Source organism: Gracilinanus agilis, chromosome 1 (assembly GCF_016433145.1).
Source record: "Gracilinanus agilis isolate LMUSP501 chromosome 1, AgileGrace, whole genome shotgun sequence".
Taxonomy (NCBI): Eukaryota; Metazoa; Chordata; class Mammalia; order Didelphimorphia; family Didelphidae; genus Gracilinanus; species Gracilinanus agilis.
In genome coordinates this window covers 93,963,326-93,985,600 of record NC_058130.1, presented here as the reverse complement: position 1 = coordinate 93,985,600, position 22,275 = coordinate 93,963,326, and the positions used below count along the sequence as shown (strand labels likewise).

Sequence of the window (22,275 nt, the reverse complement as noted above, 5' to 3'; positions counted from 1 at the left end):
AACTTTCCATTTAGCCCCGGTCTTTTCTGTGCAAATACCTGGAATTCTTCAATTTTGTTGAATGCCCATACTTTCCCTTGGAAATATATAGTCAATTTTGATGGGTAGTTGATCCGTGGTTGCAGGCCCAGCTCTCTTGCCTTTCTGAATATTGTATTCCACGCCTTGCGGTCTTTTAGTGTTGAGGCTGCCAGATCCTGTGTGATCCTGATTGTTGCTCCTTGATATTTGAATTGTTTCTTTCTGGCTTCTTGTAAGATTTTTTCTTTTGCTTGGAAACTCTTGAATTTTGCAATGATGTTTCTTGGTGTTTTCTTTTCTTGATCGAATGCCGCAGGTGTTCTATGAATCCTTTCAATGTCTATATTGCCCTCTTGTTGTAGGACTTCAGGGCAATTTTGCTGAATTATTTCTGTTAGTATAGAGTCCAGGTTTTTATTAATTTCTGGTTTTTCTGGAAGACCAATTATTCTCAAATTGTCTCTTCTAGACCGGTTTTCTTGGTCTGTCACTCTCTCATTGAGATATTTCATGTTTCCTTCTATTTTTTCAGTCTTTTGGCTTTGTTTTATTTGTTCTTGTTGTCTTGAGAGATCATTAGTTTCTACTTGCTCAATTCTAGCCTTTAGGGATTGATTTTCGGCTATAATCTTTTGGTTTTCGGCCATAATCTTCTGGTAATCGGCCATAATCTTTTGGTTTTCGGCCATAATCTTCTTGTTTTCGGCCATAATCTTCTGGTATTCCTTTTCAATCTGGTCATTTCTTGTGTTCAATTTGCTTATCAGTTCATTTGGTTTCTGAGCCTCGCTTTCCAGTTGCAAGATTCTACCTTTTAAGCTGTTATTTTCTTGCCAGATCTCTTCCATTTTCCTCAGAATCTCAGATTTGAACTCTTCCATAGCTTGTGAGGAATTTTCCTTATTTGGGGAGGGTCTGGACGGTTGTTTGTTCTCCTCCTCTGTTTGCTCGGTTGTCTGGATTTTCTCTGTGTAGAAGCTGTCGAGTGTTAAAGACTTCTTTTTTTTGTTATTATTCTTTCTCTTCTGAATTTCCTGTAACTGATTAGCCATCCTTAGCCCAGCAGCTTCTCAGGTTTTTCCTCGCTCTCTGTGTCTGTCTGAGATCTATTGGCTCCTGAGGTCTGAGTTCTAGTTTTTTCCAAGGTCAAGCCCCCTGGTGGATTCCCTTGCTTGATCCTCTGCAGGAGGATCCTTTACAAGTCTCAGGGAGCTACTTCCACAGTCGTATACCCGTCTGCACTGGTTCCCCACTTAGGCTTTAGTTCCTGGCTGTGTTTGCCGCCACCCACGCCTCTGCTCAGCGGGTGCGCGCCCAGCGTCCACTCTCTGCTCCCGCGCGCTCAGATTTCGCGTGCGTTCTTGACTTGATGGGGTCCTAAGTCTTGCTGCTCTCAGGAACAGGTCCCGGAGCTGCTGATGACTCGATGGGTGCCCCAAACTTGCTCTATTTCTTTTTAGCTGGGTTCGGAGCTATAGGTGAGTGTGGAGGGGGTGGGGGTGGGGCGGTTGCTCAGCTCGCGATTGAGTGAGTGAGAGCCCTTTTTAGCCTGGAACTGTCTCGATTCCACGTACCTTCCACGCTGTGCCCTGTTGTGGGGTTCCTCAGTTCGTCTGGACTTGTTTTTATGTCCCCTTGAGGAGTTTTGTGTGTTTCGGTCAGGAGAGGTTAAGAGCTGCTTCTTACTCTGCCGCCATCTTAACCCGGAAATCATTGAATTATTTTTTTAAAAAACCATTTGACTTAGTAGAGCATGATTTCTCAAAGCCTTTTCCACCCATATACCAAAATCATTCAAGATTCCTTGAAGAACATAAATATCAGCTGAAGCATAAAAAGGGAGATGCATTCTTGCTGAACGTGTTTACTGCAGTGATGAGGGAGATTCAGGGCAGAATCGAGGTTGAAGAGAAATCTCTGGATGGTGAGTTCTTCCAGATGCTTCTGCTGGCTGACGAATGTTGTGCTGGTGGCATCAAACCCCAGAACGTTGCATAGCTTTGTAGAAGAGATCTGGAACCACTCAAAAGAGTGTGGCTTGATCACCTGCATAGGGAAGAGCAAGCAGATGAAGAACGTTAACTAGATTATAGCATTTTAATGAGCAGCATGTAGAACTCATCTAATATGTTTCTTTGGGATAGACAATAGAGATGGGCTACAATTTGGACCTGGAGTTGCATAGGAGGTAGAGAGTGGGCTGGATTGGCTTTAGGAAATTGCAAAGCTTCTTTAGTGACCCCATGCTTCCCATTGAAACAAAGGCTCATCTTTTTCATACCAATATTATAGTTTTGCCAAGGGGCAATGCGACATAGAATGCAAAAATCTCTAAAGAATTAAAAATTAGTATCATAGAGAGCAATGGAGAGATGCATAGTGGATGTGAACAGGTTGCAACATATAACAAATGAATAACAAATAACATGCATCAGTTGTAAAATTTGTCATCCAAACTGATGAATTCACAGACCTATTCTGAGTATTAAAGAAATGTCTTTCCCTCCTTCCAGTTTCATCTTTAAATGTTCTTGGAATGGTGTGGCTTAATTGGGTCTCACACCAAGCTTTCTGCAAACTAATTTTCCCCTGCACCATTTTATGAGGTGCTACTACTCATAATTCTCCATCCTACTCAGGAATATACATAACAGATTTGTACCAGAAACTGTTTGAAGCACTTTACAATGATCTCATTTGATCCTCACAACAATCATGGAAGGTAGGTGCTATTATTATCTCCATTTTATATATGAGGAAACTGAGGCAAACAAAAGATGAAGTGACTTATCCAGGGTCACACAGCTAGTAAGTGTCTGAGGCTGGATTTGAACTCAGATTTTCCTGACACTGCGCCCATCACAGTGCATTATGTCATGTGCCTGCCCCTAGACTAGGTGATCTCTACAGTTTCTTCTAGCACTAAATCTACTCTCCTATAAATGATGGTTGACAGGGAAGCCTGAATATACAAAATCAAAGGATCCTAGAAATGTTGGTTCTCGAGACCCACTATAGGGAAATCTAAAAGATTTCCCTTGTTTGGGTGGTGGTAGGAGAGAGAGTGTTGGGAGCAGCTAGGTCACACAGCAGATAGAGAGCTAGGCTTGAAGACCTGAGGTCCTGGGTTCAAATTTGATCTCAGTTCCTATGTGTGATCCTAGGCAAGCCATTTACACCCCCCCCCCCCCCGTTTGCCTAGTCCTTACCCTTCTGTCTTAGAGTTATTAGAAGAACAGAAAGTAAGAGTTTAAAAAACAAACAAAAACCTTGTAAGGGGCTGGGATGGACCTAGAGCTTCCTGAGCCAGTGGAAGTCTCAGAGAGGATGGAATATGCTTTGTTCTGTATTTCAGTGCCAAGACTATTTCTTCATGCTATTTTTAGTGGCTACTCCAAAGTCTTTTTTTTTTAACTTTTTAAAATTTTTTTTATTGCTAACTTGTTTTATCAGTATTTTTTTTTTGCTATATTCTTCCTCCTGTCTGCTCCTCCCCTTCTCATCCCTAAAGCCATCCCTTGAAATGGGGGAAAAGGGGAAGAAAAGCTGCTGAAGAAAACCAATTCACAAATCAGTTGTCTGACAATATATTCCATAACCCAAATCCTCCATCCACCATCAATACCAAGAGAGCAAGGGACAGGGGATGCATTTTCTCAACCCTATTTTGGGCTCAGGCAGGGTAATTATAATTATGTAAGTATTCAGTTTTTTAAATTGTTCTTTTTTTGCTTACATTTTTATAATCATGGTTTATATTGTTTTCCCTTTCAGTGTATTACATTCTGGATTGGTTCCAAAAGGCCTACCCAAAGTTATCTCTTTTCTAGTCCAAACACTGCCTTGGGAGTTGACTTTCCCTTATTCTCAGTGAAGGACATTTAGTCCGAGATACTCACGCACATAGGTTGGACCTTGACACTTTTGTAAGTAGGCCTAGGTGTTATTTGCACAACACATTTAGTATATCACTTGGCTCTTATGGATTTATTTCAAATGTGTACCCATTTTCCTTATAACAGTAGTTCCCTATGACCTAGTTCTTAAATGCTATTCTGATTAAATATTTGCTCACTGGAAGTTTCCAGTGAACTTTGAATTGCCATTTAGAGTGATTGATTTCAAAACTTGTACTTTTTGTGGCCATTATTTTAAACAATATTTCCTTTTCTATCTGCTTTTCTTGGTTAATTTTAATTTTTGTCAGAGGGTCAGATTTAGGATTATAGACTTGGCAGGGACCTTATATAGATCATTTAATCCAATTTTCTTATGTAATAGTTAAAAATTTGGTTTGACAAAAATAATATTAAAAAAAGAATTGTGGTCACCTTATATAGAATTAAATTATTAAGTCAAAATGCTGCTTAGTAGCTTTAGTTACAGCAAGGTAGAGATATTAAAGTGGGAAATTTAGGAAGGAGGTAGAAAATATCGCCTAGCTAAAAATACCCTAAGTCCTAATCCTAGTGCCTCCAGACCACGAATGCAAATCTGAATGCAAATCTGAATCTCCAGTCCAGGAAAGTGTGTCCAGGCAGGCATTCCAACAACCAAAAACCAATGCCAAAGAGGCTGAGCCACAAAGATCAGTCTCTCACACCCAGGAGGCAAGAGTCTCACGCGAGTAAGAACCCCTCTTCAGCCTGAGTCTCCAATGTAGGAAGCCAAATTTTCACCAGAATCTGAAGTCCAGATCAGGAAGCTGAAATGCGAAACTGAAAATCACCAAGAACCTTCAGTGCACACGAGGCCAAGACCGCCAAGAATCCCACCAGAACTCACGCTCCCAAGGCTAAGAGCCACCAAGAATGAAGAGCCTGAATCTCTCAGGCTCCCACTTATACACAATTTTATCCACTCATCAGCTCTCCTGTCACATCTCAGGAATCAATCACAGCCTTTCAGATTTGCCTACCATTGCCCTGGGGAGTGCAGTGCTTGTGGCCTTTTAGGGCATGAACATTCTTTGTTAGTGACTTACTAAGTGTCTGGCTCTCAATTCATGGAGCCATCCAGCTGCCCCCTCATATTTATCTCTTAGATATAATCAAAATCAAAATTTTTTGATGCTGTTCATTAAATGCTAGAAGTCTTCAAGTAATGAAGATTTGTATAAACTGGACTGAGTCCTACTAAAAACTGGACTACAAACCAATCAACTAGCAAACATTTCTTTATAAGAAATTGTCCAGGCACAGGTCCTGGGCTAAGAATTGGGGATACAAAGGAAAAGCAGAATCAGTTTCCTCAAGATGCTTAGAGCCTAATGGGAGAGACAACACAGACAGACATCAGGACAGACAAGATAAATACAGAGTAAATAGATGAAAAGTAGTCCTCAAGGGGAAGGCATTAGCCGCTGAGAGACTGGAAAAGACCTCCTGATGATTCTTTCATCCAGGAGGCAGCACTGGGCAAAGATAGAATATAAAGAAAAGCCGGAGTGTGTTGTGGATCACCCTGCTTAAAATAGATGGAGGAGACCTTAGGGACCACCTAATCCAATTCTCTGATTTTACAAATAAAGAAATTGAGGCCTGGAACAGCCAAAGTCATGATTCCAGGAAAAAGTTGTAAAACTAAGATTCAGATTTTGGTTCTTTAACGTCAAATCAAGATTTCTTTGTTCATATGCAAATTAAAGAGTGATTCTTCCCCCCTATTGGTAACCATTAGGTAGCCTCCTAGGCTGACCTCCAGTGTCCAGCATCAGACAGTTGCTGCATTCAAATGGGAATAAATTCTCAGTTCACATCAGGACATTCTCAGTTCCTAAGTGAAGTCTGTGCATGGTCCGGAGTCCTACAAGTGAGCAATAGCACCACCTGGTGGTCAGAAGCAGATTTGACTCAGTGCAGTCAGGACCATCTGTGAATACTCATTATGAATCTTGATTTTTTCTAATTTTTTCTAAATAATTATTTTCTAAAAATACTTATTTATATTATTTATATAATTATATATTGTAATGTATTATTACTCATATATTATATTTATAAAATAAGATTATTTTCTAAATATTGTCAAACATATTTAGGGACCTGAGGCTTGTTTGAGAGATCTGAGGGAAGAGATGCAAAGCTTTCTATACTCTCTGGCTCCTTTCCAGCAGCTTCCATCCACAGAACTCCTCTCAGCCCATTTGATTAATTAATAATTAATTAATGCTCATCAAGATAGCATTATTCTCCATTTCTTTAGTGCTGGGAGATTTGTACAATACAGTTCCCTTAGGTAAAAAGGAGTGTGCAAGTATGGTTTTCCCATTCTACTGAGGAGAAACCTGAGGTCTGGGACCTGTCCAAGGTCACAGAGTTTTTATGTCCAAGCCAAGTCTCAAATCTTGTGAATCCAAGACCAGAGATATTTCCATTACATTTCATTCTACTCCCTCTAAAACAAACAAACAAACAAAAAGGGTCTTTGTGATCATCCAGTCCAATCGTTTTATTTGGGGAAATTAAGTCCCATAGGAGGAAAGCAACTTAATTTGGGTTATGCAATAAATAAATTTCAGAGCTTGACTATTGGTCTTTCCCACTTTCCCTCCACACTACGTAGCTGAGCTACGCTGAATGATTTGTAAGAGCAAGTCTTCATTGACCATTATTAAGTGCCTCCTGTAAGCAGAGCACTGTGCTAGATGCTGGGGGACTGTTTAGATATGACACATTCCTGCTGTCATATAGGGGGAATAAGACACTCATATATAAGAATGATATATATTGAATGATAAATACACCAGGCAAGTACAAAATGTTTGGACAAATTCAAATGTGGCCTCATATACTTACTTAGCTATGTGACTCTACACAAATCACTTTGTCCCACTTGCCTCAGTTTCTTTATCTGTAAAATGAGCTGGAGAAAGAAATGGCAAACCATTCTAGTACCTTTGCCAAGAAAATACCAAATAGGGTCACAAAGAGTAGGATAGGACTGAAAAAACCAAACAACTAGAAAGCAGAAACAATCAAGTAAACTCTAATCTTTAGAGCAGGGGCTCTATGTTTTTTGGTTCACTAACTCATTCATTCATTCATTCATCAGTGTGAGGGTGGCAGTAATGGGCCAGGACGTCAAGTGAGACAGGTATAAGGAGGTGCTAATATTTCTGGAAGATTATTATGAATTTCCAAAGTAAAGTGACTTTAAAATCCTGTAGAAATAGATCAGAATATAAATATTTTATGCTATAGATGGGCCTTTCTTCTACGGTTATAATTTTTCTATACTTTGGGAATAATATTTTCTATTAAATTTTTTTTAAATTATGAACATAACAATTTCAATATACATAAATATACATGTTGATTCTAATATATGTAAAACCAAAGAGAGAATGTATATGAAAATGTGAACTTCTATAACAGTTTTTCAAAGTGTAGATTAAAATTTTATTTTTAAATGCATATTAAATTTAGCAAGGTTGTAATAAAAATGCTGTTTTGTATGTTTCCTTCTTAATTTCTTTTTGGGATCATGTCAAGTCAACAAGTCAACAAAAACATTTATTAAGTGCTTACTGCATGTAAGGATGCTGGGCTAAACATTGGGTATATAAAGAAAGGCAGAAAGAGTTCCTGTTCTTGTTCTGCTTGTACTTTAATGTAGTCCAGCTTTGTTCCTAGATAAAGAGATCATGTATTCTTTTCACTACTGAAACATACTGAAGAAGAGGTTAGAAATATATAGATAGGCAAAGACAAAAGTAAAAAAAATTAAAATAAAAAATATTTTTGAAATCAAGAAAGGAAACAGTTATAGATGATTGTCAATAATATTTAAGGTTAGTTCAAAATAGCTTATGGGCTCATTGGAAACTTGAGGTTCCTACTATTGCTGGAGTCAAAAGACCTGAATTCAAATTTCAGTTCTGCTATGGGGCAGGTAGGTGACTTCCTCTGGGCTTCTGTTTTCTCCTCTATAAAGGGAGGGGGGTGAAATAGATAGAGCATTGGACCTATAGTCAAGAAAACCAGAGTTCAAATTCTACCTCAGACCCAAATTAGCAGAACAATCCTGGGCAAGTCACTCAAGAATGCTGTCAGCCTTAGTTTCCCTATTTTAAAAATGGCATAATAACACATATCTTCCAGAATTTTTGTAAGCATCAAATATTTGTAAAGTACTTTGCAAACATTAAAGTATATAAATGTATAATATTACACAAATATTATACTTTATACAATGTTATATATTATATAAATATATTACAGACATATATTAAAGTATATAATAATATATTACATAATAATGCTAGTCATTATTATTGTAGAAGATAATCTTGGAGGTTTCTTCTGATTCTAAATCCTATGAACTCTGAGTGAAGTTTTGTAGCATGGGTAAAACTAAATTTGAAAGAGAGTATCTAATTCTAATTTCCATCACCCTTTAAGATTTCTCAACAGCATACCTATGAGCGTATGAAGTTTGTCCCCATTTTATAAATGAGATAACTGAAACTTAGGTGAAATAACTTTCTCTTAAAGAAAATGTTAGGACTGGAACTCAGATCTCCAGTTTTCCTTCTATTACACTGTATTGCCTTTGATCAACCATGGTCTCCTCAAAGTATCTTTATTGTTTCAAAGGATTTAGAATTAGAAAGGAATTTTTGACTCTAGTTCAACCTCTGGATCTTACTGGTACACAGACCTAGTGGGGAGATAGCCCTGCTGTCCTTTGCCCTGGCCTGACCATTCTGGAAGTACTGGGTTCATTTTGGGGTTGCATATTTTAGGAAAAAACATTGCTGAGCTGGAGTATGTTCAGAGGAAGGCAGCCAGGATGGCAGGAGTCATCCAAGACCTGCTGAAGGAAGGAGAGATGAATTTAGCCTAGAGGAGAGATTCCTCAAATATCTGAAGGCTGTTATAGGATTTATTTATTGGGGCCCTAAGGGAAGGACTTAGAGGCAATGGATGTATGTTGCAAAGTAGTGAATCTAGGCTCCATGTTAAAGAAAGACTTCCTAGTAATTATAGGTGTCCAAACGTGGAATGGGTTGTTAACAGAGGTACTGGGTTCCCCCTTCCCAGTTTCCAAAAAAGGCCAGACTATCACTGAGTTGAATTATATGACCTCTGAGAACTCTTCAACTTTGAAATTCTGTGATGCTCCTGACAGGTGGGGTGATGACCAAAGATCTCACAGGTTGTGAGCAGCAAAGATTCAAATCCAGCTCCTCTGATTCCAAATCTAGGGTTCCTTCTAATCATTAAAAATTTTTATTTTGACAGCACTCTGAAATTAAAAAAATGAAATTCACCATTTCCCTAAATTTGAGCACAAACTCAACTGGATTCTCTTCTTGGATGCCCTCAGAAGTTTGTCCAAACTTATAGCCAAGTTGAATCTTGTCCTTTCAGATGTATTCTTTCCATACCTAGAATCATGACGGTATGTGAGTGGATTCTTTTGGGACGTAAGGTTGATGCTTAACCTTTGGGAAGACTTTTTTAGGCCACCCTCACAAAAAGAAGTTGGTGTCTTCTCTCATATTTGACCCAGTATTTTACACTCTCCCTCTCCAAAAAGTAAGACCCACCTTCGTTGAGTTCAAATTCAGCCTTGTTACCCTTGCTAGTGGTGTAAGTGGGCAAGTCACTTAATCCTATTTGCCTCAGTTTCCTCATCTGTAAAATGAGCTGGAGAAGGAAATGGCAAACCACTCCAGTAACTGCCATGAAAATCTCAAATGGGGTCACAGAGTCAGAGACAATTGAAAAGACTGAAAAACAACCCCTGAGTCCAAGACCAACAAACCTTCTGCTGTACTTACTCTGCTACCTAGCAGGGGTTTGTCCCTTCCTGTTTCCACTGCCCGCTTCCCCGCTTCTGTCTGCCACCCCATCTCCAATTACCTTTATCCATGGAACTGCTTCCTTCAAGATTTAGCTCAAATTGTGCCTTCTGCAAGGGGCCTTTCCCCATTCTCCTATCACTGCTAGTGCCTCCCCCAAGATTGCCTCCCATTTCTTGTTTCTACACTTTGGGCTCCCTCACTAGAATATGAGCTCCTTGGGGTCAGGCACTGTTTTTTTTGAGGGGATTTATTTGTTTTTAATCATTCTTTATGTCTTCAGGCCCCCCCCCCCCCGAAGTCAGGAAGACCTGAGTTCAAATCCTGCCTCAGACATTTACTAGGCAAGTCGCTTAACCTCTGTTGGCCTCAATTTCCTCATCTGTTAAAAGAGGATAACACGGCTCCCAATTCTACACATTAGAAAATTGAGAACCAGAGAAGAGGGGAGAGACCCGCTCAAGGTCTCCCAGCAGGGCTGGGTTTCTAGCCCAAGCCGTGACCTGGGGAAGGATAAGACACTGCCTAGGGCAGACTCCGGCTCCGAGGTTCTATATGGACATAGCGCGAGAGATCCGGGGTTGGGGTGAAGTCAGGGAAGGCTTCCTACAGGAGGCAGCCCAAGCTGGGTCTTGGAATCCTCGATGCAACTCCGGTCCTCCCCACCCTGCCGCCTCTTTCTTCCCTCAAGCAAGGATGGAGAACACCAACACAACGCTAGCCACAGCTCCTTCCGGCCCGGCTTCCGTAGGGACGCGATGACGCCACCCACACGGGCGCAGTTGCCGTGGTGACGGTTGCTCGGGGCAGCGCGTCCCCGGCATTCCTGGATGAGTGACTGCAGAGGCGCCTTCGTGCTCAGAGTCCGAGCTAGAACGAAACCGGTCCAGCCTCAGCCCCAGCCCCGGCCCAGGCCTGGGCCCCTCCGCCTGGGTGAGTGCCTAGCCGCGGGCAAAGCCCGCAGACCCGTCCTGAGCCTCAGACAGACGTGCTGAGCTCCCGCTAGAGATGCTTCCCAGGGAGAGCCGGTCCCAGAGTCAGGGGACCTGGGTTTGCATCCTGCCCCCTGAGCTGACTCTTCCACCCACCGGACCTCAGTTTCCTTAGTTGTAAAATGAGGTCCCTTCCAGCTTCTTGAACCTCTCTGGTTAGACAAACGGGCTCTTTTCCCCCTCCGCCCCCTTCCTGCTCAGACTCAGACACAAAGAAATACACCTTGGAGGCACGGCCGGGACAGACTGGCCTCCTGGCCACATCCACTGGCTGCTCATCTCTAGTGATGAAGAGCTTGCTACCTCTGAATATCCAGCTGCATTTGGGACGCTGTCATCATTAGGAAGTTTGTTTTGTTTTTAACATGGAATAGAAAAGTGCCTCCCTTCACTTGTTTCTCCACAAAGAATGTCTTATTCCTTTTCTCTGTGGGAGCTCCTTGGAGATAACAGTCATATTCCTCCTAAATTTTATGTTCCAGCCTAAACATCTCCAAGTTTCTTCCTTCACCAACCAAATCCTGCTCACCTTAGTTTTTTAAGGCTTCTGTAAAAGGAAGGGGCTGGACTAGATAATCTCTAAGATCTAACTTCAAAACCTTTGTCTCTGGACACAACTACTCCTAAAATATGGAGCCTAGAATTGGGAAATGTCCTACAAAATGTGGTCTTATGAGAGCAGAGTCCAGGAGAGAGCATCACTAACCTCACTATGGACACTAGATTTTCATTAATGAAGTCCAAGATCATATTAGCAGGTTTGGCTGCTATGTTACATTGCTGATTTGTGATGAGATTTCAGGTACTATCCATGACCCTAAGCTCCCAAATTTTCATTTTCATGAATTACTGTCTAAGTATCTCTTCTGTCCTCTACTTGTTTAGTTGATTGCTTGAATCCTCATGCAGGACTTTATCACTATTAGATTTCATTCTATTAGATTTCATCTATCATTCTAGCCTTTTTGAATCTTATTAACCAATGCATTAGTAATTCCTCCTTATCTTATATCATCTTCAAATTTGTTTTCTATTCCTTCCTCCAAATCGTTGGCCAAAATATTGAACAGTACAGTCTGTTGCCAGATGCTTTAGAGTGCCTTTTCCAGGATGACACAAATCATTATTCATTAGATCTGGGTATTTAGTGATTTCTGAAGTCGACAACTACTATTTGTCCATCCATCTCACATCTTTCCTTCTAGTTGTCCTTTCTTCCCTGTCATCCCTGAAGATAATGTCTAACATTTGGGCCCATGACATACATCTGACAGCTTGTTTCCATGTGGCCTTCAAGCACTTCATCTTAAATTCATTAAATCTGGGATACCAACTGTTTTGAACAAATATTAGTAGATGAATCAACCGACACCTCTTAAATGCTTAATATGTGTAGGGTCAACTGTTCAGTTAGCTAACTATGGTGTATTGATTGGAAATAGCTTGGGATTTGAAGTTGAGTCCTAGGTTCAAACCTTAGGGCTACTACATGCTAGCTTTGGTCTAATTTGGGCAACTTTCTGAGGTTCAGTTTCCTCATCTATAAAATGGGGATGTTACTTATACTGCCTGCCTCACGTGGTTGTTATTCTAGATCTAGACATTCTTTGTAACCTTCAAATTCTAAAGAAAAGAGATTATTCCCATCTATAAAGTAGGGGTACCCATTCTGTCTACCTCTCAGGGTTGTTGTAAGGATCAGTAACTGTAACTGTTCAGTAAAATGTAATTATCAGCTGTTTGTAATGATTAATTCCAAATTTATTAAGCACTTACTGTGTTCAAAGCCCCGTGCTAGACATTGGGGGACTTAGTTTAGGTAAGATACAACCTGGTTCTTAGAGAGTTTGTATGCCAGTAGGGCAACAGAAAACAGATAATCAGAATAAGTACATAAGAGAAGAGTAGACAAAATAACATGCTATATCAAAGGGGAAAGTTTGTTATCAATGAGGAGCTTCTGAGTGAGAAGGATTCCAGGAAGAGGTGGTGTTCCAGTTGATTTTTTCACAGATATTGCCTGGGGAGGGAAGCATCCCAGGCATAGCAATTTCACAGAGAAGATAAAGGCAGAACAGGTTTAGCAATCAGTGAATAGTCCAGTTTGATTAGAACCAAGAGTATGCGGAAGGCATATGTACCTATTTAGAGTACATTACACGTAAGGTGAATGTGAAAGAAAGTATATGAGAGAAGGCTGGAAAGAGAGTAGCATCAGATGATATGGGGCTTACAAATGATAGGCTAAGGAGCTTCTGAATATTAGACTCTTTAGGCAATAGTAGGGAATCACTTTTTTTTTTTTTTTGAGGGGGAAAGTGACATGTCAAAGTCTATGTGTTTTTTATTGGCCTAGCCATGTGATTTCATTAGTGTTGGGAACAGTCCCTGAAGAAACTTCCTTTATGCAAGGAGATCAGGAACTCTTCTCCAATGTAGGGCCCACCAGGAGTAAGAGCTGACTGCAAGACCAGTGCTCTGTCTGGGACGCTATTGCTGCCTCTCAACTTTCTGCACAAGAAAGACTATTCCTGCAGGTTTTTGAAGTGAGGAGAAGGTGGAATTCAGGAAAGTGAGAAAGAGGATCTTTATGAGGGGGTAACACTGGGGGATAAACATGACATTTTAGGAGGTAAAATTCACAGGACTCTCACTGACTGGATATGAAAGCTGAAGAAAGAGGAAGAGTCAAAGATATTAGAAAAGTCACAAAGGCTGAAGAGAAGGGCTGAGTGAAGGTGCTACTGGCAGAAATAATGAAGTCAGGAGGAGGAGCAATTTTTTGGGGAAGATAATTAACTTGGTTTTGGATTCTCTGAGAGTCAGATGTCAGTCTGGCATTCTCATATGGAGGATGCAAGTCTGAAGCTCAGAAGAGAGAAGTTAAGACTATAAATGTATGTGTGGGTGCCATTTGGTTCGAGATAACAGTTGAAGTTTTTTTTTTTTAATTTTTATAACCCTTACCTTCTGTCTTTGGCTCCAAGGCAGAAGAGTGGTAAGGGCTAGGCAATGGGGGTCAAGTGACTTGCCCAGGGTCACATAGCTGGGAAGTGTGATTTGAACCTAGGACCTCCCGTCTTTAGTCCTGGCTCTCAATCCACTGAGCTACCAGCTGCCTCCCTTGAAGCTTTGAGAATGAATAAAATTTTTGTAAAGATTGAATGGAAGCATTGGTATCAGAGAGGTCTTGGAGTACCCTAAAGGAATAGATATTTACATTCCATTAAGCCATCTCTCAAATATCAGATGATGAGTTCTGCTTTTTGCAAATGATGGTTTACCACTAATTCATGATTTCAACAGAGTGTGCATCAGAGAGCCAAGGGCCAAGCAAGTGGTAAGGTAATAAGCTCCTTGGAAGAATTCACTGTGGCTGGAGCCATCAGAGAAGGTTTCATAGAGGTGTTAGGGTTTGAATTGGGTCCTGAAGCAGGTGTAGGATTTAGACAGAGAAGGGACAGTGGTAGGATATTCTCAACCGAAACCAGCAAGAAGGCAAAACCAAAAATATTTTAATAACACTCATGAACTAGCCTTGCATATATATAAAACACGAGACGTAAGCTGGATGATCTATAACAGTGATGGGCAAACTACAGCCTGGGCCAGATGCGGCCCCTGAAATGTTCTATCTGGCAGTGCAACATTATTCCTAATCTGACAAATACAATGAGTAGGATACAATACGATGAAACTTCCAAAGAGTTGTCTTAGAAACAGACTGACAGATGAGCATTTCCTTTCCTTTGGCCCCCTCTTTAAAAAGTTTGTCCATCACGGCCCTCTAACATCCCTTTAAGCTATAATTCCTATGACTCTAAAATCCTTCTTAAGTGCTTCACTGAGACATGGAGGTGATACTAGGTCCTTGAAGGCCAGGCCAATGGATTGTAAGCCCCTGCAAGTGCTACCAAGTTGATGGTAGCACTTTAAATGTCCAGTCCATGAACAGACTGTCCTTGTCTTCTGAGGACTGCCAGCAGACGAATCATTTTGGTCACAGTAAGCCAAAAAGACTTCGGACTGGAGTAGTCAGCACCTGGCATTGCTGGAGGAATTATCCATACTGATGAACAACCACATCTTTGAATCATCGAAGTATGCATAAATCTCATATAAACGTACATGTGAATGTATTCACTATCTTCTGTAGTAGCAATGAGTTCTAGGCATACTCCAAAGGCAGGTGCCAATTCTGCTCTGGGGAAGAAATAATATTACTTTTTTAATGATCTATTCTGTATCAACAACCTTGTGTTGACCTTCTCATCTGCCCAGCTCTAATTCTGTTTGTGTTCTCTTTTAATTGTGCTTGTTTAAACATAATAAATCAGCTGAAATGTTCATTCATCTCAGTAGCCCTTAACTGCAGTGTTAGTCAGGATGTTGACAAAAGGTGCTCTTTGAACAACAGCTGGGTTGTCTTTTTGAGTGTATTAAATAGCACTTGGGAAATATGTAAATATTTGATGAACTCAGGAAGAGCAAAAAATTGTACCATGACCAAATAATAAAATCATGCCTACGGCATATCTCTCTGTAACCATACAGATTGGTTCAATAAGAGATTTTATCAAATAGCACTGTGCTAGATCTTGTGGGGGACAGACTAATTTTTGCTAGCATTTATATATCTAAAATTTGCAAAGGACTATTTATGTGTTACTTCATTTGTCCTCAAAACAACCCTGGGAGGTGAGTGCTATTATTATCCCCATATTACAAATGAGGACACTGAGGCAAATAGAGCTTAAATGATTTTCTCAGGGTCACAAAGCTAATAAGTGTTTGAGGTGACATTTGAACTCAAGGCTTCCCGACTTTAAGTCCAAGGTCCTCTTACCCATGGTGCTACCTAGCTGCCTTCCACATAGTTAAGGGTCCCTGCCCTGAAGATGCCTTCAGTTGAATTGTGAATCTGATGGGTGTAAAAATTAAATAATAGCATAAGATAACAGTAGAGAAGTTTTGAGAGGTCATTTTTTTTTAAGAAAAAATTTTCTTTACATTTTGGAAAAAAAACCCATTGGCCAGTCTGATTTTTTTTAAAGAAAGAAGTCAAAGAAGTGTACATGATTGAGTGTCACATGAGGGGTACAGGCAAGGGACTAAGAGAAGCTAATAAGTGGAAAAGAGTGTTTCCAGTGAGAGTGGTAAGGCAAGCCTCTGTGGGAGCACTTAAAATATACCAAGGGATTAGCAGACCCGAAGGATTTAGACCTGGGAGGAACCTCAGAGACCAACATTTATTTGGGGGAATTAGGAGAAGGAAGTGACTGCAGAAGACCACATAGGTAGTAAAGAGGATATTTGAAATCAAGTTCTTAAAAGTAAACTAATTAATTTTTTAAAAATCAATTTTTTTCTTTGTTACTAAATGTTTAGTAATGAGTGAGTGACCTACAACAAAATTAGGACAAGTCAAATTTCTGTAATCACTTTTATGGTTCACAAAGTACTTTCTCACAATAATCCAGGGAGAATGTGTAGTGTTATTGTACCTATCTCACAGATGAAGAAACGAAGGCTTAGCAAAGCTAAGTGATTTGCTCATGGTCACAAACCCAATTAGAAACAGGACTGAGGTTTAAACCTAGGTCTCTTGATGTCTGGTCCAATGTTCTTCCTACTCAAGCACATGTTTTTGCCAAATTCATAGTAGACATTTAATATATGCTTGCTGATTGATTGTAAATGAATCTGTTCTAATGAAGCATTATATGATGGGCTTTTGAGATCCTTTAGTTAAGTGGTTTTCAGAAAGTTTTGAATATATCAGTATAAGAGCTATTCCCCAATTGATAAATGCTCAAAGGATATGAAATGATGTTTTCAAAGGAAGAAATCCAAGCTATCAACAGCCACATGAATAAAGGTTCCACATCACAAATAGGGAGAGAAATGCACAGAAGGCAACTCTGAGATTCTCTTATAACAGGTTGGCAAAACTGACAAACAAGAAAATAACAAATATTGAAGGCTGTATCAGAAAACAGGCTCTTGGTTGTGCTGTGAATTGGTCTAGCTTTTCTGAAAAGCAGTCTGTAACTATATTCCTAATCTCAGCTACAGATGCCAATTCTAGGTCTGTACCACAAAGAAATCAAAGAAAGGAGAAAGAATCTGCACATATAAAAATATTTATAGCAGCTCTTTTTGTAGAAGAAAAGAACAGGAAACTAAGGGATGGAAGCCTATCCATTGGGGAATATTTGAATAAATTACAGCATATGAGTAATAGAATACTATTGTATTATAAGAAATGATAAAAGAAATGGTTTAATAATGAAAAATAATGATAGCTAGCATTTATATGGCTTTTACTGTGTACCAGGGATTGTGCTTGCCATTTTACTGTTATTCTCATTTGAATCACATGACTTCCCTGAGAAGAAGGTGCTACTACTGTCTTTGTTTTATAGTTGAGGAAATTGAGGCAAACAGAGGTTAAGGGACTTGCCCAAGATGACACAGCCAGTAAGTGTCTGAGGCTGGATTCAGGTTTTCCTGATTCCAAGTCTAGCACTCTCTCCGCTGCTTCATCTAGGTGCCCAGGTTTCAGACAAATCTAAAATGATCTGTTTGAACTGATTGAGAGTAAAGTGAGAAGAACCAGGAGGACAAATTATACAACTACTATGTAGTAAAGACATCTTTAAAAGGCATAAGAACTCTGATCAATACAATAACCAATCATAATTCCAGAGGACCTATGATGAAACATTCTACCCACAGAGAGATGATGGACTTAGGGTACAGAATGAGACACTTTTTTGGACATGGCCAATTCAGGGATTTGTTTTGCTTTGTTCTGGATGCTCATTTCTTCTTCTTTTTTTCCTCCCCCTTCTTCTTTTCGCTTTACCTTCTATCTTAGAATCAATAGTGTATGTTGGTTCCAAGATGGAGGAGTGGTAAGGGCTAGGCAATGGGGATTAAGTGATTTGCCCAGGTTTTATATGAGAAGTGTCTGAGGCAGAATTTGAACCCAGGACCTCCTGTCTCTAGATCTAGCTCTCAATCCACTGAGCTATTTGTCCCCTTTTATGCTCATTTTAAAGATTTCTTCTTCTTTCCCCCCAATGGGGTGGATGTAGGTGGGAAGGAGACAAACTGGATTTTTAAAACTAAAAATAATATAAAATCTTAAAAATTTTTATTAAAGAAGTTTATCATCTAAATCCTCTGATCCTCTTATTAATCACTTTCTGATTTTTGTTTTGTTTTAGTACAGAATGGAATCTGAGGAAGGGATGCATGAGACTTTACGGCTTCAGTTTAAGGCCCTACAGGAACAGCAGTACAAGAGGTTACAAAAACAGATGGAGAAAAAAAAGGCAAAAGTTGTGACCTTCAAAGGAGACAAAAATGATTCAAAGGAGTCATTTGGAATCCAGAATGAGCTAAACTTACTTCGAGAGGGTAGGGAGTCGGCCAAAGATACCTTCGGCCAAAGGTAAATGTACAAATGGGTCCAGCAAATTGTCACTAAGTGAAGTATGAAGTTAAGGAGGAAGGGAAGTGTGGGGAGGAACAGGAGAAATGATGGAAGATATTGGTTTCAAAATCATGATGTTTAGATTTTTTTTTTTAAAGCATGAGCAACTGATTTCAATGTAGAATTGGCTTTTAGTGTTTGGTACTTCTGATTGAAGGCCTGTGCTCTGTTTACATAATTTTATACAAATGTGTTTGTGTAGCATTTAAAGTCAAATTGAAATGAATGCTCATTATGATTTTGTTTATTCACTTGATTTCCTCTGTGGAAAGAAGATAGTGTTTTGCATTAAAGAAATATGTTCAGCATAATGTTATTGGGTTTCCTAGGAGCTGATTGGTTTTAATATGATGGTATGTTTATGAGATTTCTTTAAAGCTCATCCTCTATCATTTTCTCTTTTGCCCTTTCCCCTTTCCTTTCTGCCTTAATTTTCCCAGGATATAACCACACACAAACATGAACAAACTTTGGCTTCTAAATAGAGGTCTGCTCTTCAATGAAGGCTTTTTTGGTTTGTTTTCTTGGTATGCCAAGATTGGGTCCCTATCCTTGTCATTTTGGCTAAATGTCTCTCAGGGTCACACTGCATTCATTCAACACCTGGAAGATCAGTGATTTCTTTGGTATATGTGTTCCCTCCATATCCTTTGACTTTTTCAGTGTATTATGATCAAAAGCATTTGTTACAAATGCCAACCCTCTAGTGGTGAGCTTTTCTGTATTTCATGAAACTGGGCCTTATATGACAGACACACAGTCCATGTGGGGCCTATTCCAATTTAGGAAAAATAGTGTATTGTTTTGATATAACCTTTGAGAACACAGGGTCCCCACCACGTCATGGAGATTTATCGAAGGAGGATGTTAGCAGAGGAAAAATCAAATGAAATAACAACTGGTTTGCCTTGTAGATTGTTTGAAGAAGAGATCGAACAACTCCAGGGACAGCTCAGAGAAACTGTAGATGAAAATGGAAGATTGTATAAACTACTGAAGGAAAAGGACTTTGAAATAAAGCAGCTCAAAAAGAAAATAGAAGAAGACCGATGGGCTTTCACAGGTAGGACCACGGAACTTGGGACAGTCACTGAACTTCTCTGGGTCTCTGTTTCCTCATCTAAAAGATGAAGAAGTTGTACTAGATGGTCTCTGAGGTCCCTTCTAGTACTAATGTTCCCTGACCCCATGATTCTTCAGTGCAGGTCCATACATTGCTCAGTGGTGATGGTAGAGCCAAGATAATGACTCTGTATCTCCTGATAGCCAGCCTAGAGTTTTTTACTATTGTATTGGGGAGGGGAGTGTATAAGAAAGAAGTAGTTTGCAATAAGGAGTTCAGGGGAGAGTATATGATAACTTCACTTGAGATGTCACCCCTTCAGAGAAAAATTGTCTCCGTGATATTCTATGATGGCAAAGGTAAAATTAGATTGTAATAACTTTCATGGTCTAGAAAAGTTATTAAAAAAGGGCTGTTGTATTAAATGTGGAACTATTGCCTGGCTCTAAGACATCATACCTGGGAGTGAGCCCCACAGGTGGCCTGGGTGGAAGAGGAGGATCGTCAGCATTAACCCTAGAAATTTGTGAACTTTCTCAAGGAAAGCCCAGTTAGCTTGTGTTTCCTTGGCATTTCGGGACCATAAAGGCAAAGGATTTTAGTACTGGAAGGGATTTCAGGGAGAATTTAGTCCAGCTCCTTCATTTTGCAGATTAGTAAACTGAGATCCAGAGAGAGACTAGGTAAGAAGTTTTTCAAATGCTGCTCAGTAAATCCTTTTCAGCTGACCCCTTGAAGGGGAATTAGGAAGTGTAGTAACAGTGCAAAGAATGATGATTTCTAAGTAAGAAGACCTACTTTCTAGTCTTGGTTCTCTTACTTACTTGCTGTATGATCTTGGAGAAATTGCTTTCCCTACCTAAGCCTGTTTCCTCATCTATAAAGTGAGGAATCTGTGCTCTAAGGATGAATCTGATATCTAAGGATGAAATTCTGTTTTCTAGAAGACCATCAAAATCAAATATTCTGGAAAACGTGTGGAGAGTTCCAGGCAGGAGGGCTGCAGGGTCCACAGTTGTCTTCTCTTACCCTCTTTATTTGCCTCATTTCCTCATTTTCTTCACAAGCTTTAGAACAGTTTCTATCTATTGTACATTTATATCTTCACCAGCCTCTTAGGACACAATGAATTCCCTCTTTGGCTAGACCAGGCTATGGAAATTTCTTCCTCTTAGATCAGTGGAAACAAAATTGGACTTTGCCCTAGATTGGGCCTATCATAAGGTGAGAAGCAGGAATAGAATTAGTATTGAAGCCAGTAGTAGAATCTCCAATAGGGAGAAGAGGAGAGAAACCCCATTGATGGGGGGAGAAGGAAGGGAGAGTTCCCGTGGTCACCTAGGTAGGCTGAAGGAATGGACAAGGGGAAACCAGGGAAAGCATGTAATGATGGCAATATATAGTTTTGAGAGCCTTTATTCTAAGGATTTCAAAGTATTACTATGTATATATATATATGTATATACATATATATATATACATATATACATATATATACATATATATTTTTTAATAAAACCCTTACCTTTTGTCGTGGAGTCAATACTGTATATTGGTTCCAAGGCAGAAGAGAGGTAAGGGTGGGCAATGGGGGTTAAGTGACTTGCCCAGGGTCACACAGCTAGGAAGTGTCTGAGGCCAGATTTGAACCTAGGACCTCCCGTCTCTAGGCCTGGCTCTCAATCCACTGAGCTACCCAGATGTCTCCCACAGTATTGCTAGATATTGATGAAACTCTCATGGCCATCCATGTAAATAATAGAAATATCATTACATGTGAGAGATATTTAAAGGTTATGCTCCCAGATCACAAAACAAATCTGGAAATAGAAAACAGATATGCCAATGCTGATCAATTTTTAGGCAGCTTGAACCTTATACAATGGAAGAGCATAGCTAAACTGAATGAAGGGAGGGATGAGCTGGAGTGTATAAATGCGGTCATGATGACAGATTAAGAGAGCTTACGCAACATTCTGGCCCTTGTAAGGGAGGCTGTGTGATGTGATATGATGTGACGTGGCATGATATGTAGCATCTGGCTTCTGGAGTCCAGCCACCTGGGTTCAAATCTTGCTTTTAATTCTTACTAGTTGTATGCTCTTGGGTGAGTCATATAACTTTTAAAAGCCTCGGTTTCTTTTCTTGTACTACTCACCTCGCAGGGAAAACTTGAAAACCTTGAAGTACTTATAATAATTGTAAGCTATTATTGTTAGTTCAGTCAGAAGAACCCTTCAAAGGTCTCCCTAACTATATCACAGTCGTTCTGAAAACTTCCACCCATTCAGGGAGTAGTTAGCTGGACCAAACCCCATTGGAGGCAAGCTGAAAGCATCATCCATCACTTCCCACTACTCTCATTCCTTTTCATCATAGCTGATTGGAGCCAGGGGTTGGACATGAAGCTAAGTAGTGCTGAGAGGCTGTCAGCAAAAGTGATGTGATTGAAATAACAAGTGACATCCTTCACCATCCTTGTGTGGGAGCAGCGGTTCCTTGTGCAGAACCTGAATCCAAAGTCAGGGCTAAATGGACCAAGTATTTGAATCTTGACAATGGATGTTCTTGGTGCTTTGATTGGCTGGTCTTTCATCAGTCAGTCAATGAATGGAAGGAACAGATTTATTTTCTTTCCCCAAATGTCCTGAATGCTTCAAAAGGAACCCTAATTGCTACAAATGTAATTAAGTCCAAGTTTTTTTTTAATTAAGTGCCAGTTACATACTGAGTTTTATGTTCTCTTATACTGGAAGAGATACAAAGTTTAGCTAAGATGGGGTTCACACTCCAGACGTGGGATAAACACATGTATGAATCAATATGGTCCAAAATAAAATTGCTGTGTGAAATCTGGTAGTCAAAGATGAAGGAGAATGTTATTCCTGGA

The 22,275-nt window shown here is 39.9% G+C and overlaps 1 protein-coding gene across 1 annotated transcript in view; it reads left to right on the top strand.

Annotated features, from left to right (window-relative positions):
• Positions 1-18,059: 18,059 nt before the first annotated feature.
• CCDC13 (coiled-coil domain containing 13) overlaps positions 18,060-22,275 on the top strand; it is a 100,289-nt gene continuing 96,073 nt past the window's right edge. The window contains exons 1-2 of the mRNA XM_044656976.1: positions 18,060-18,280; positions 19,237-19,385. Coding sequence (XP_044512911.1) covers positions 18,060-18,280; positions 19,237-19,385 — 370 coding nt within the window. The remainder of the gene's footprint in view (positions 18,281-19,236; positions 19,386-22,275) is intronic.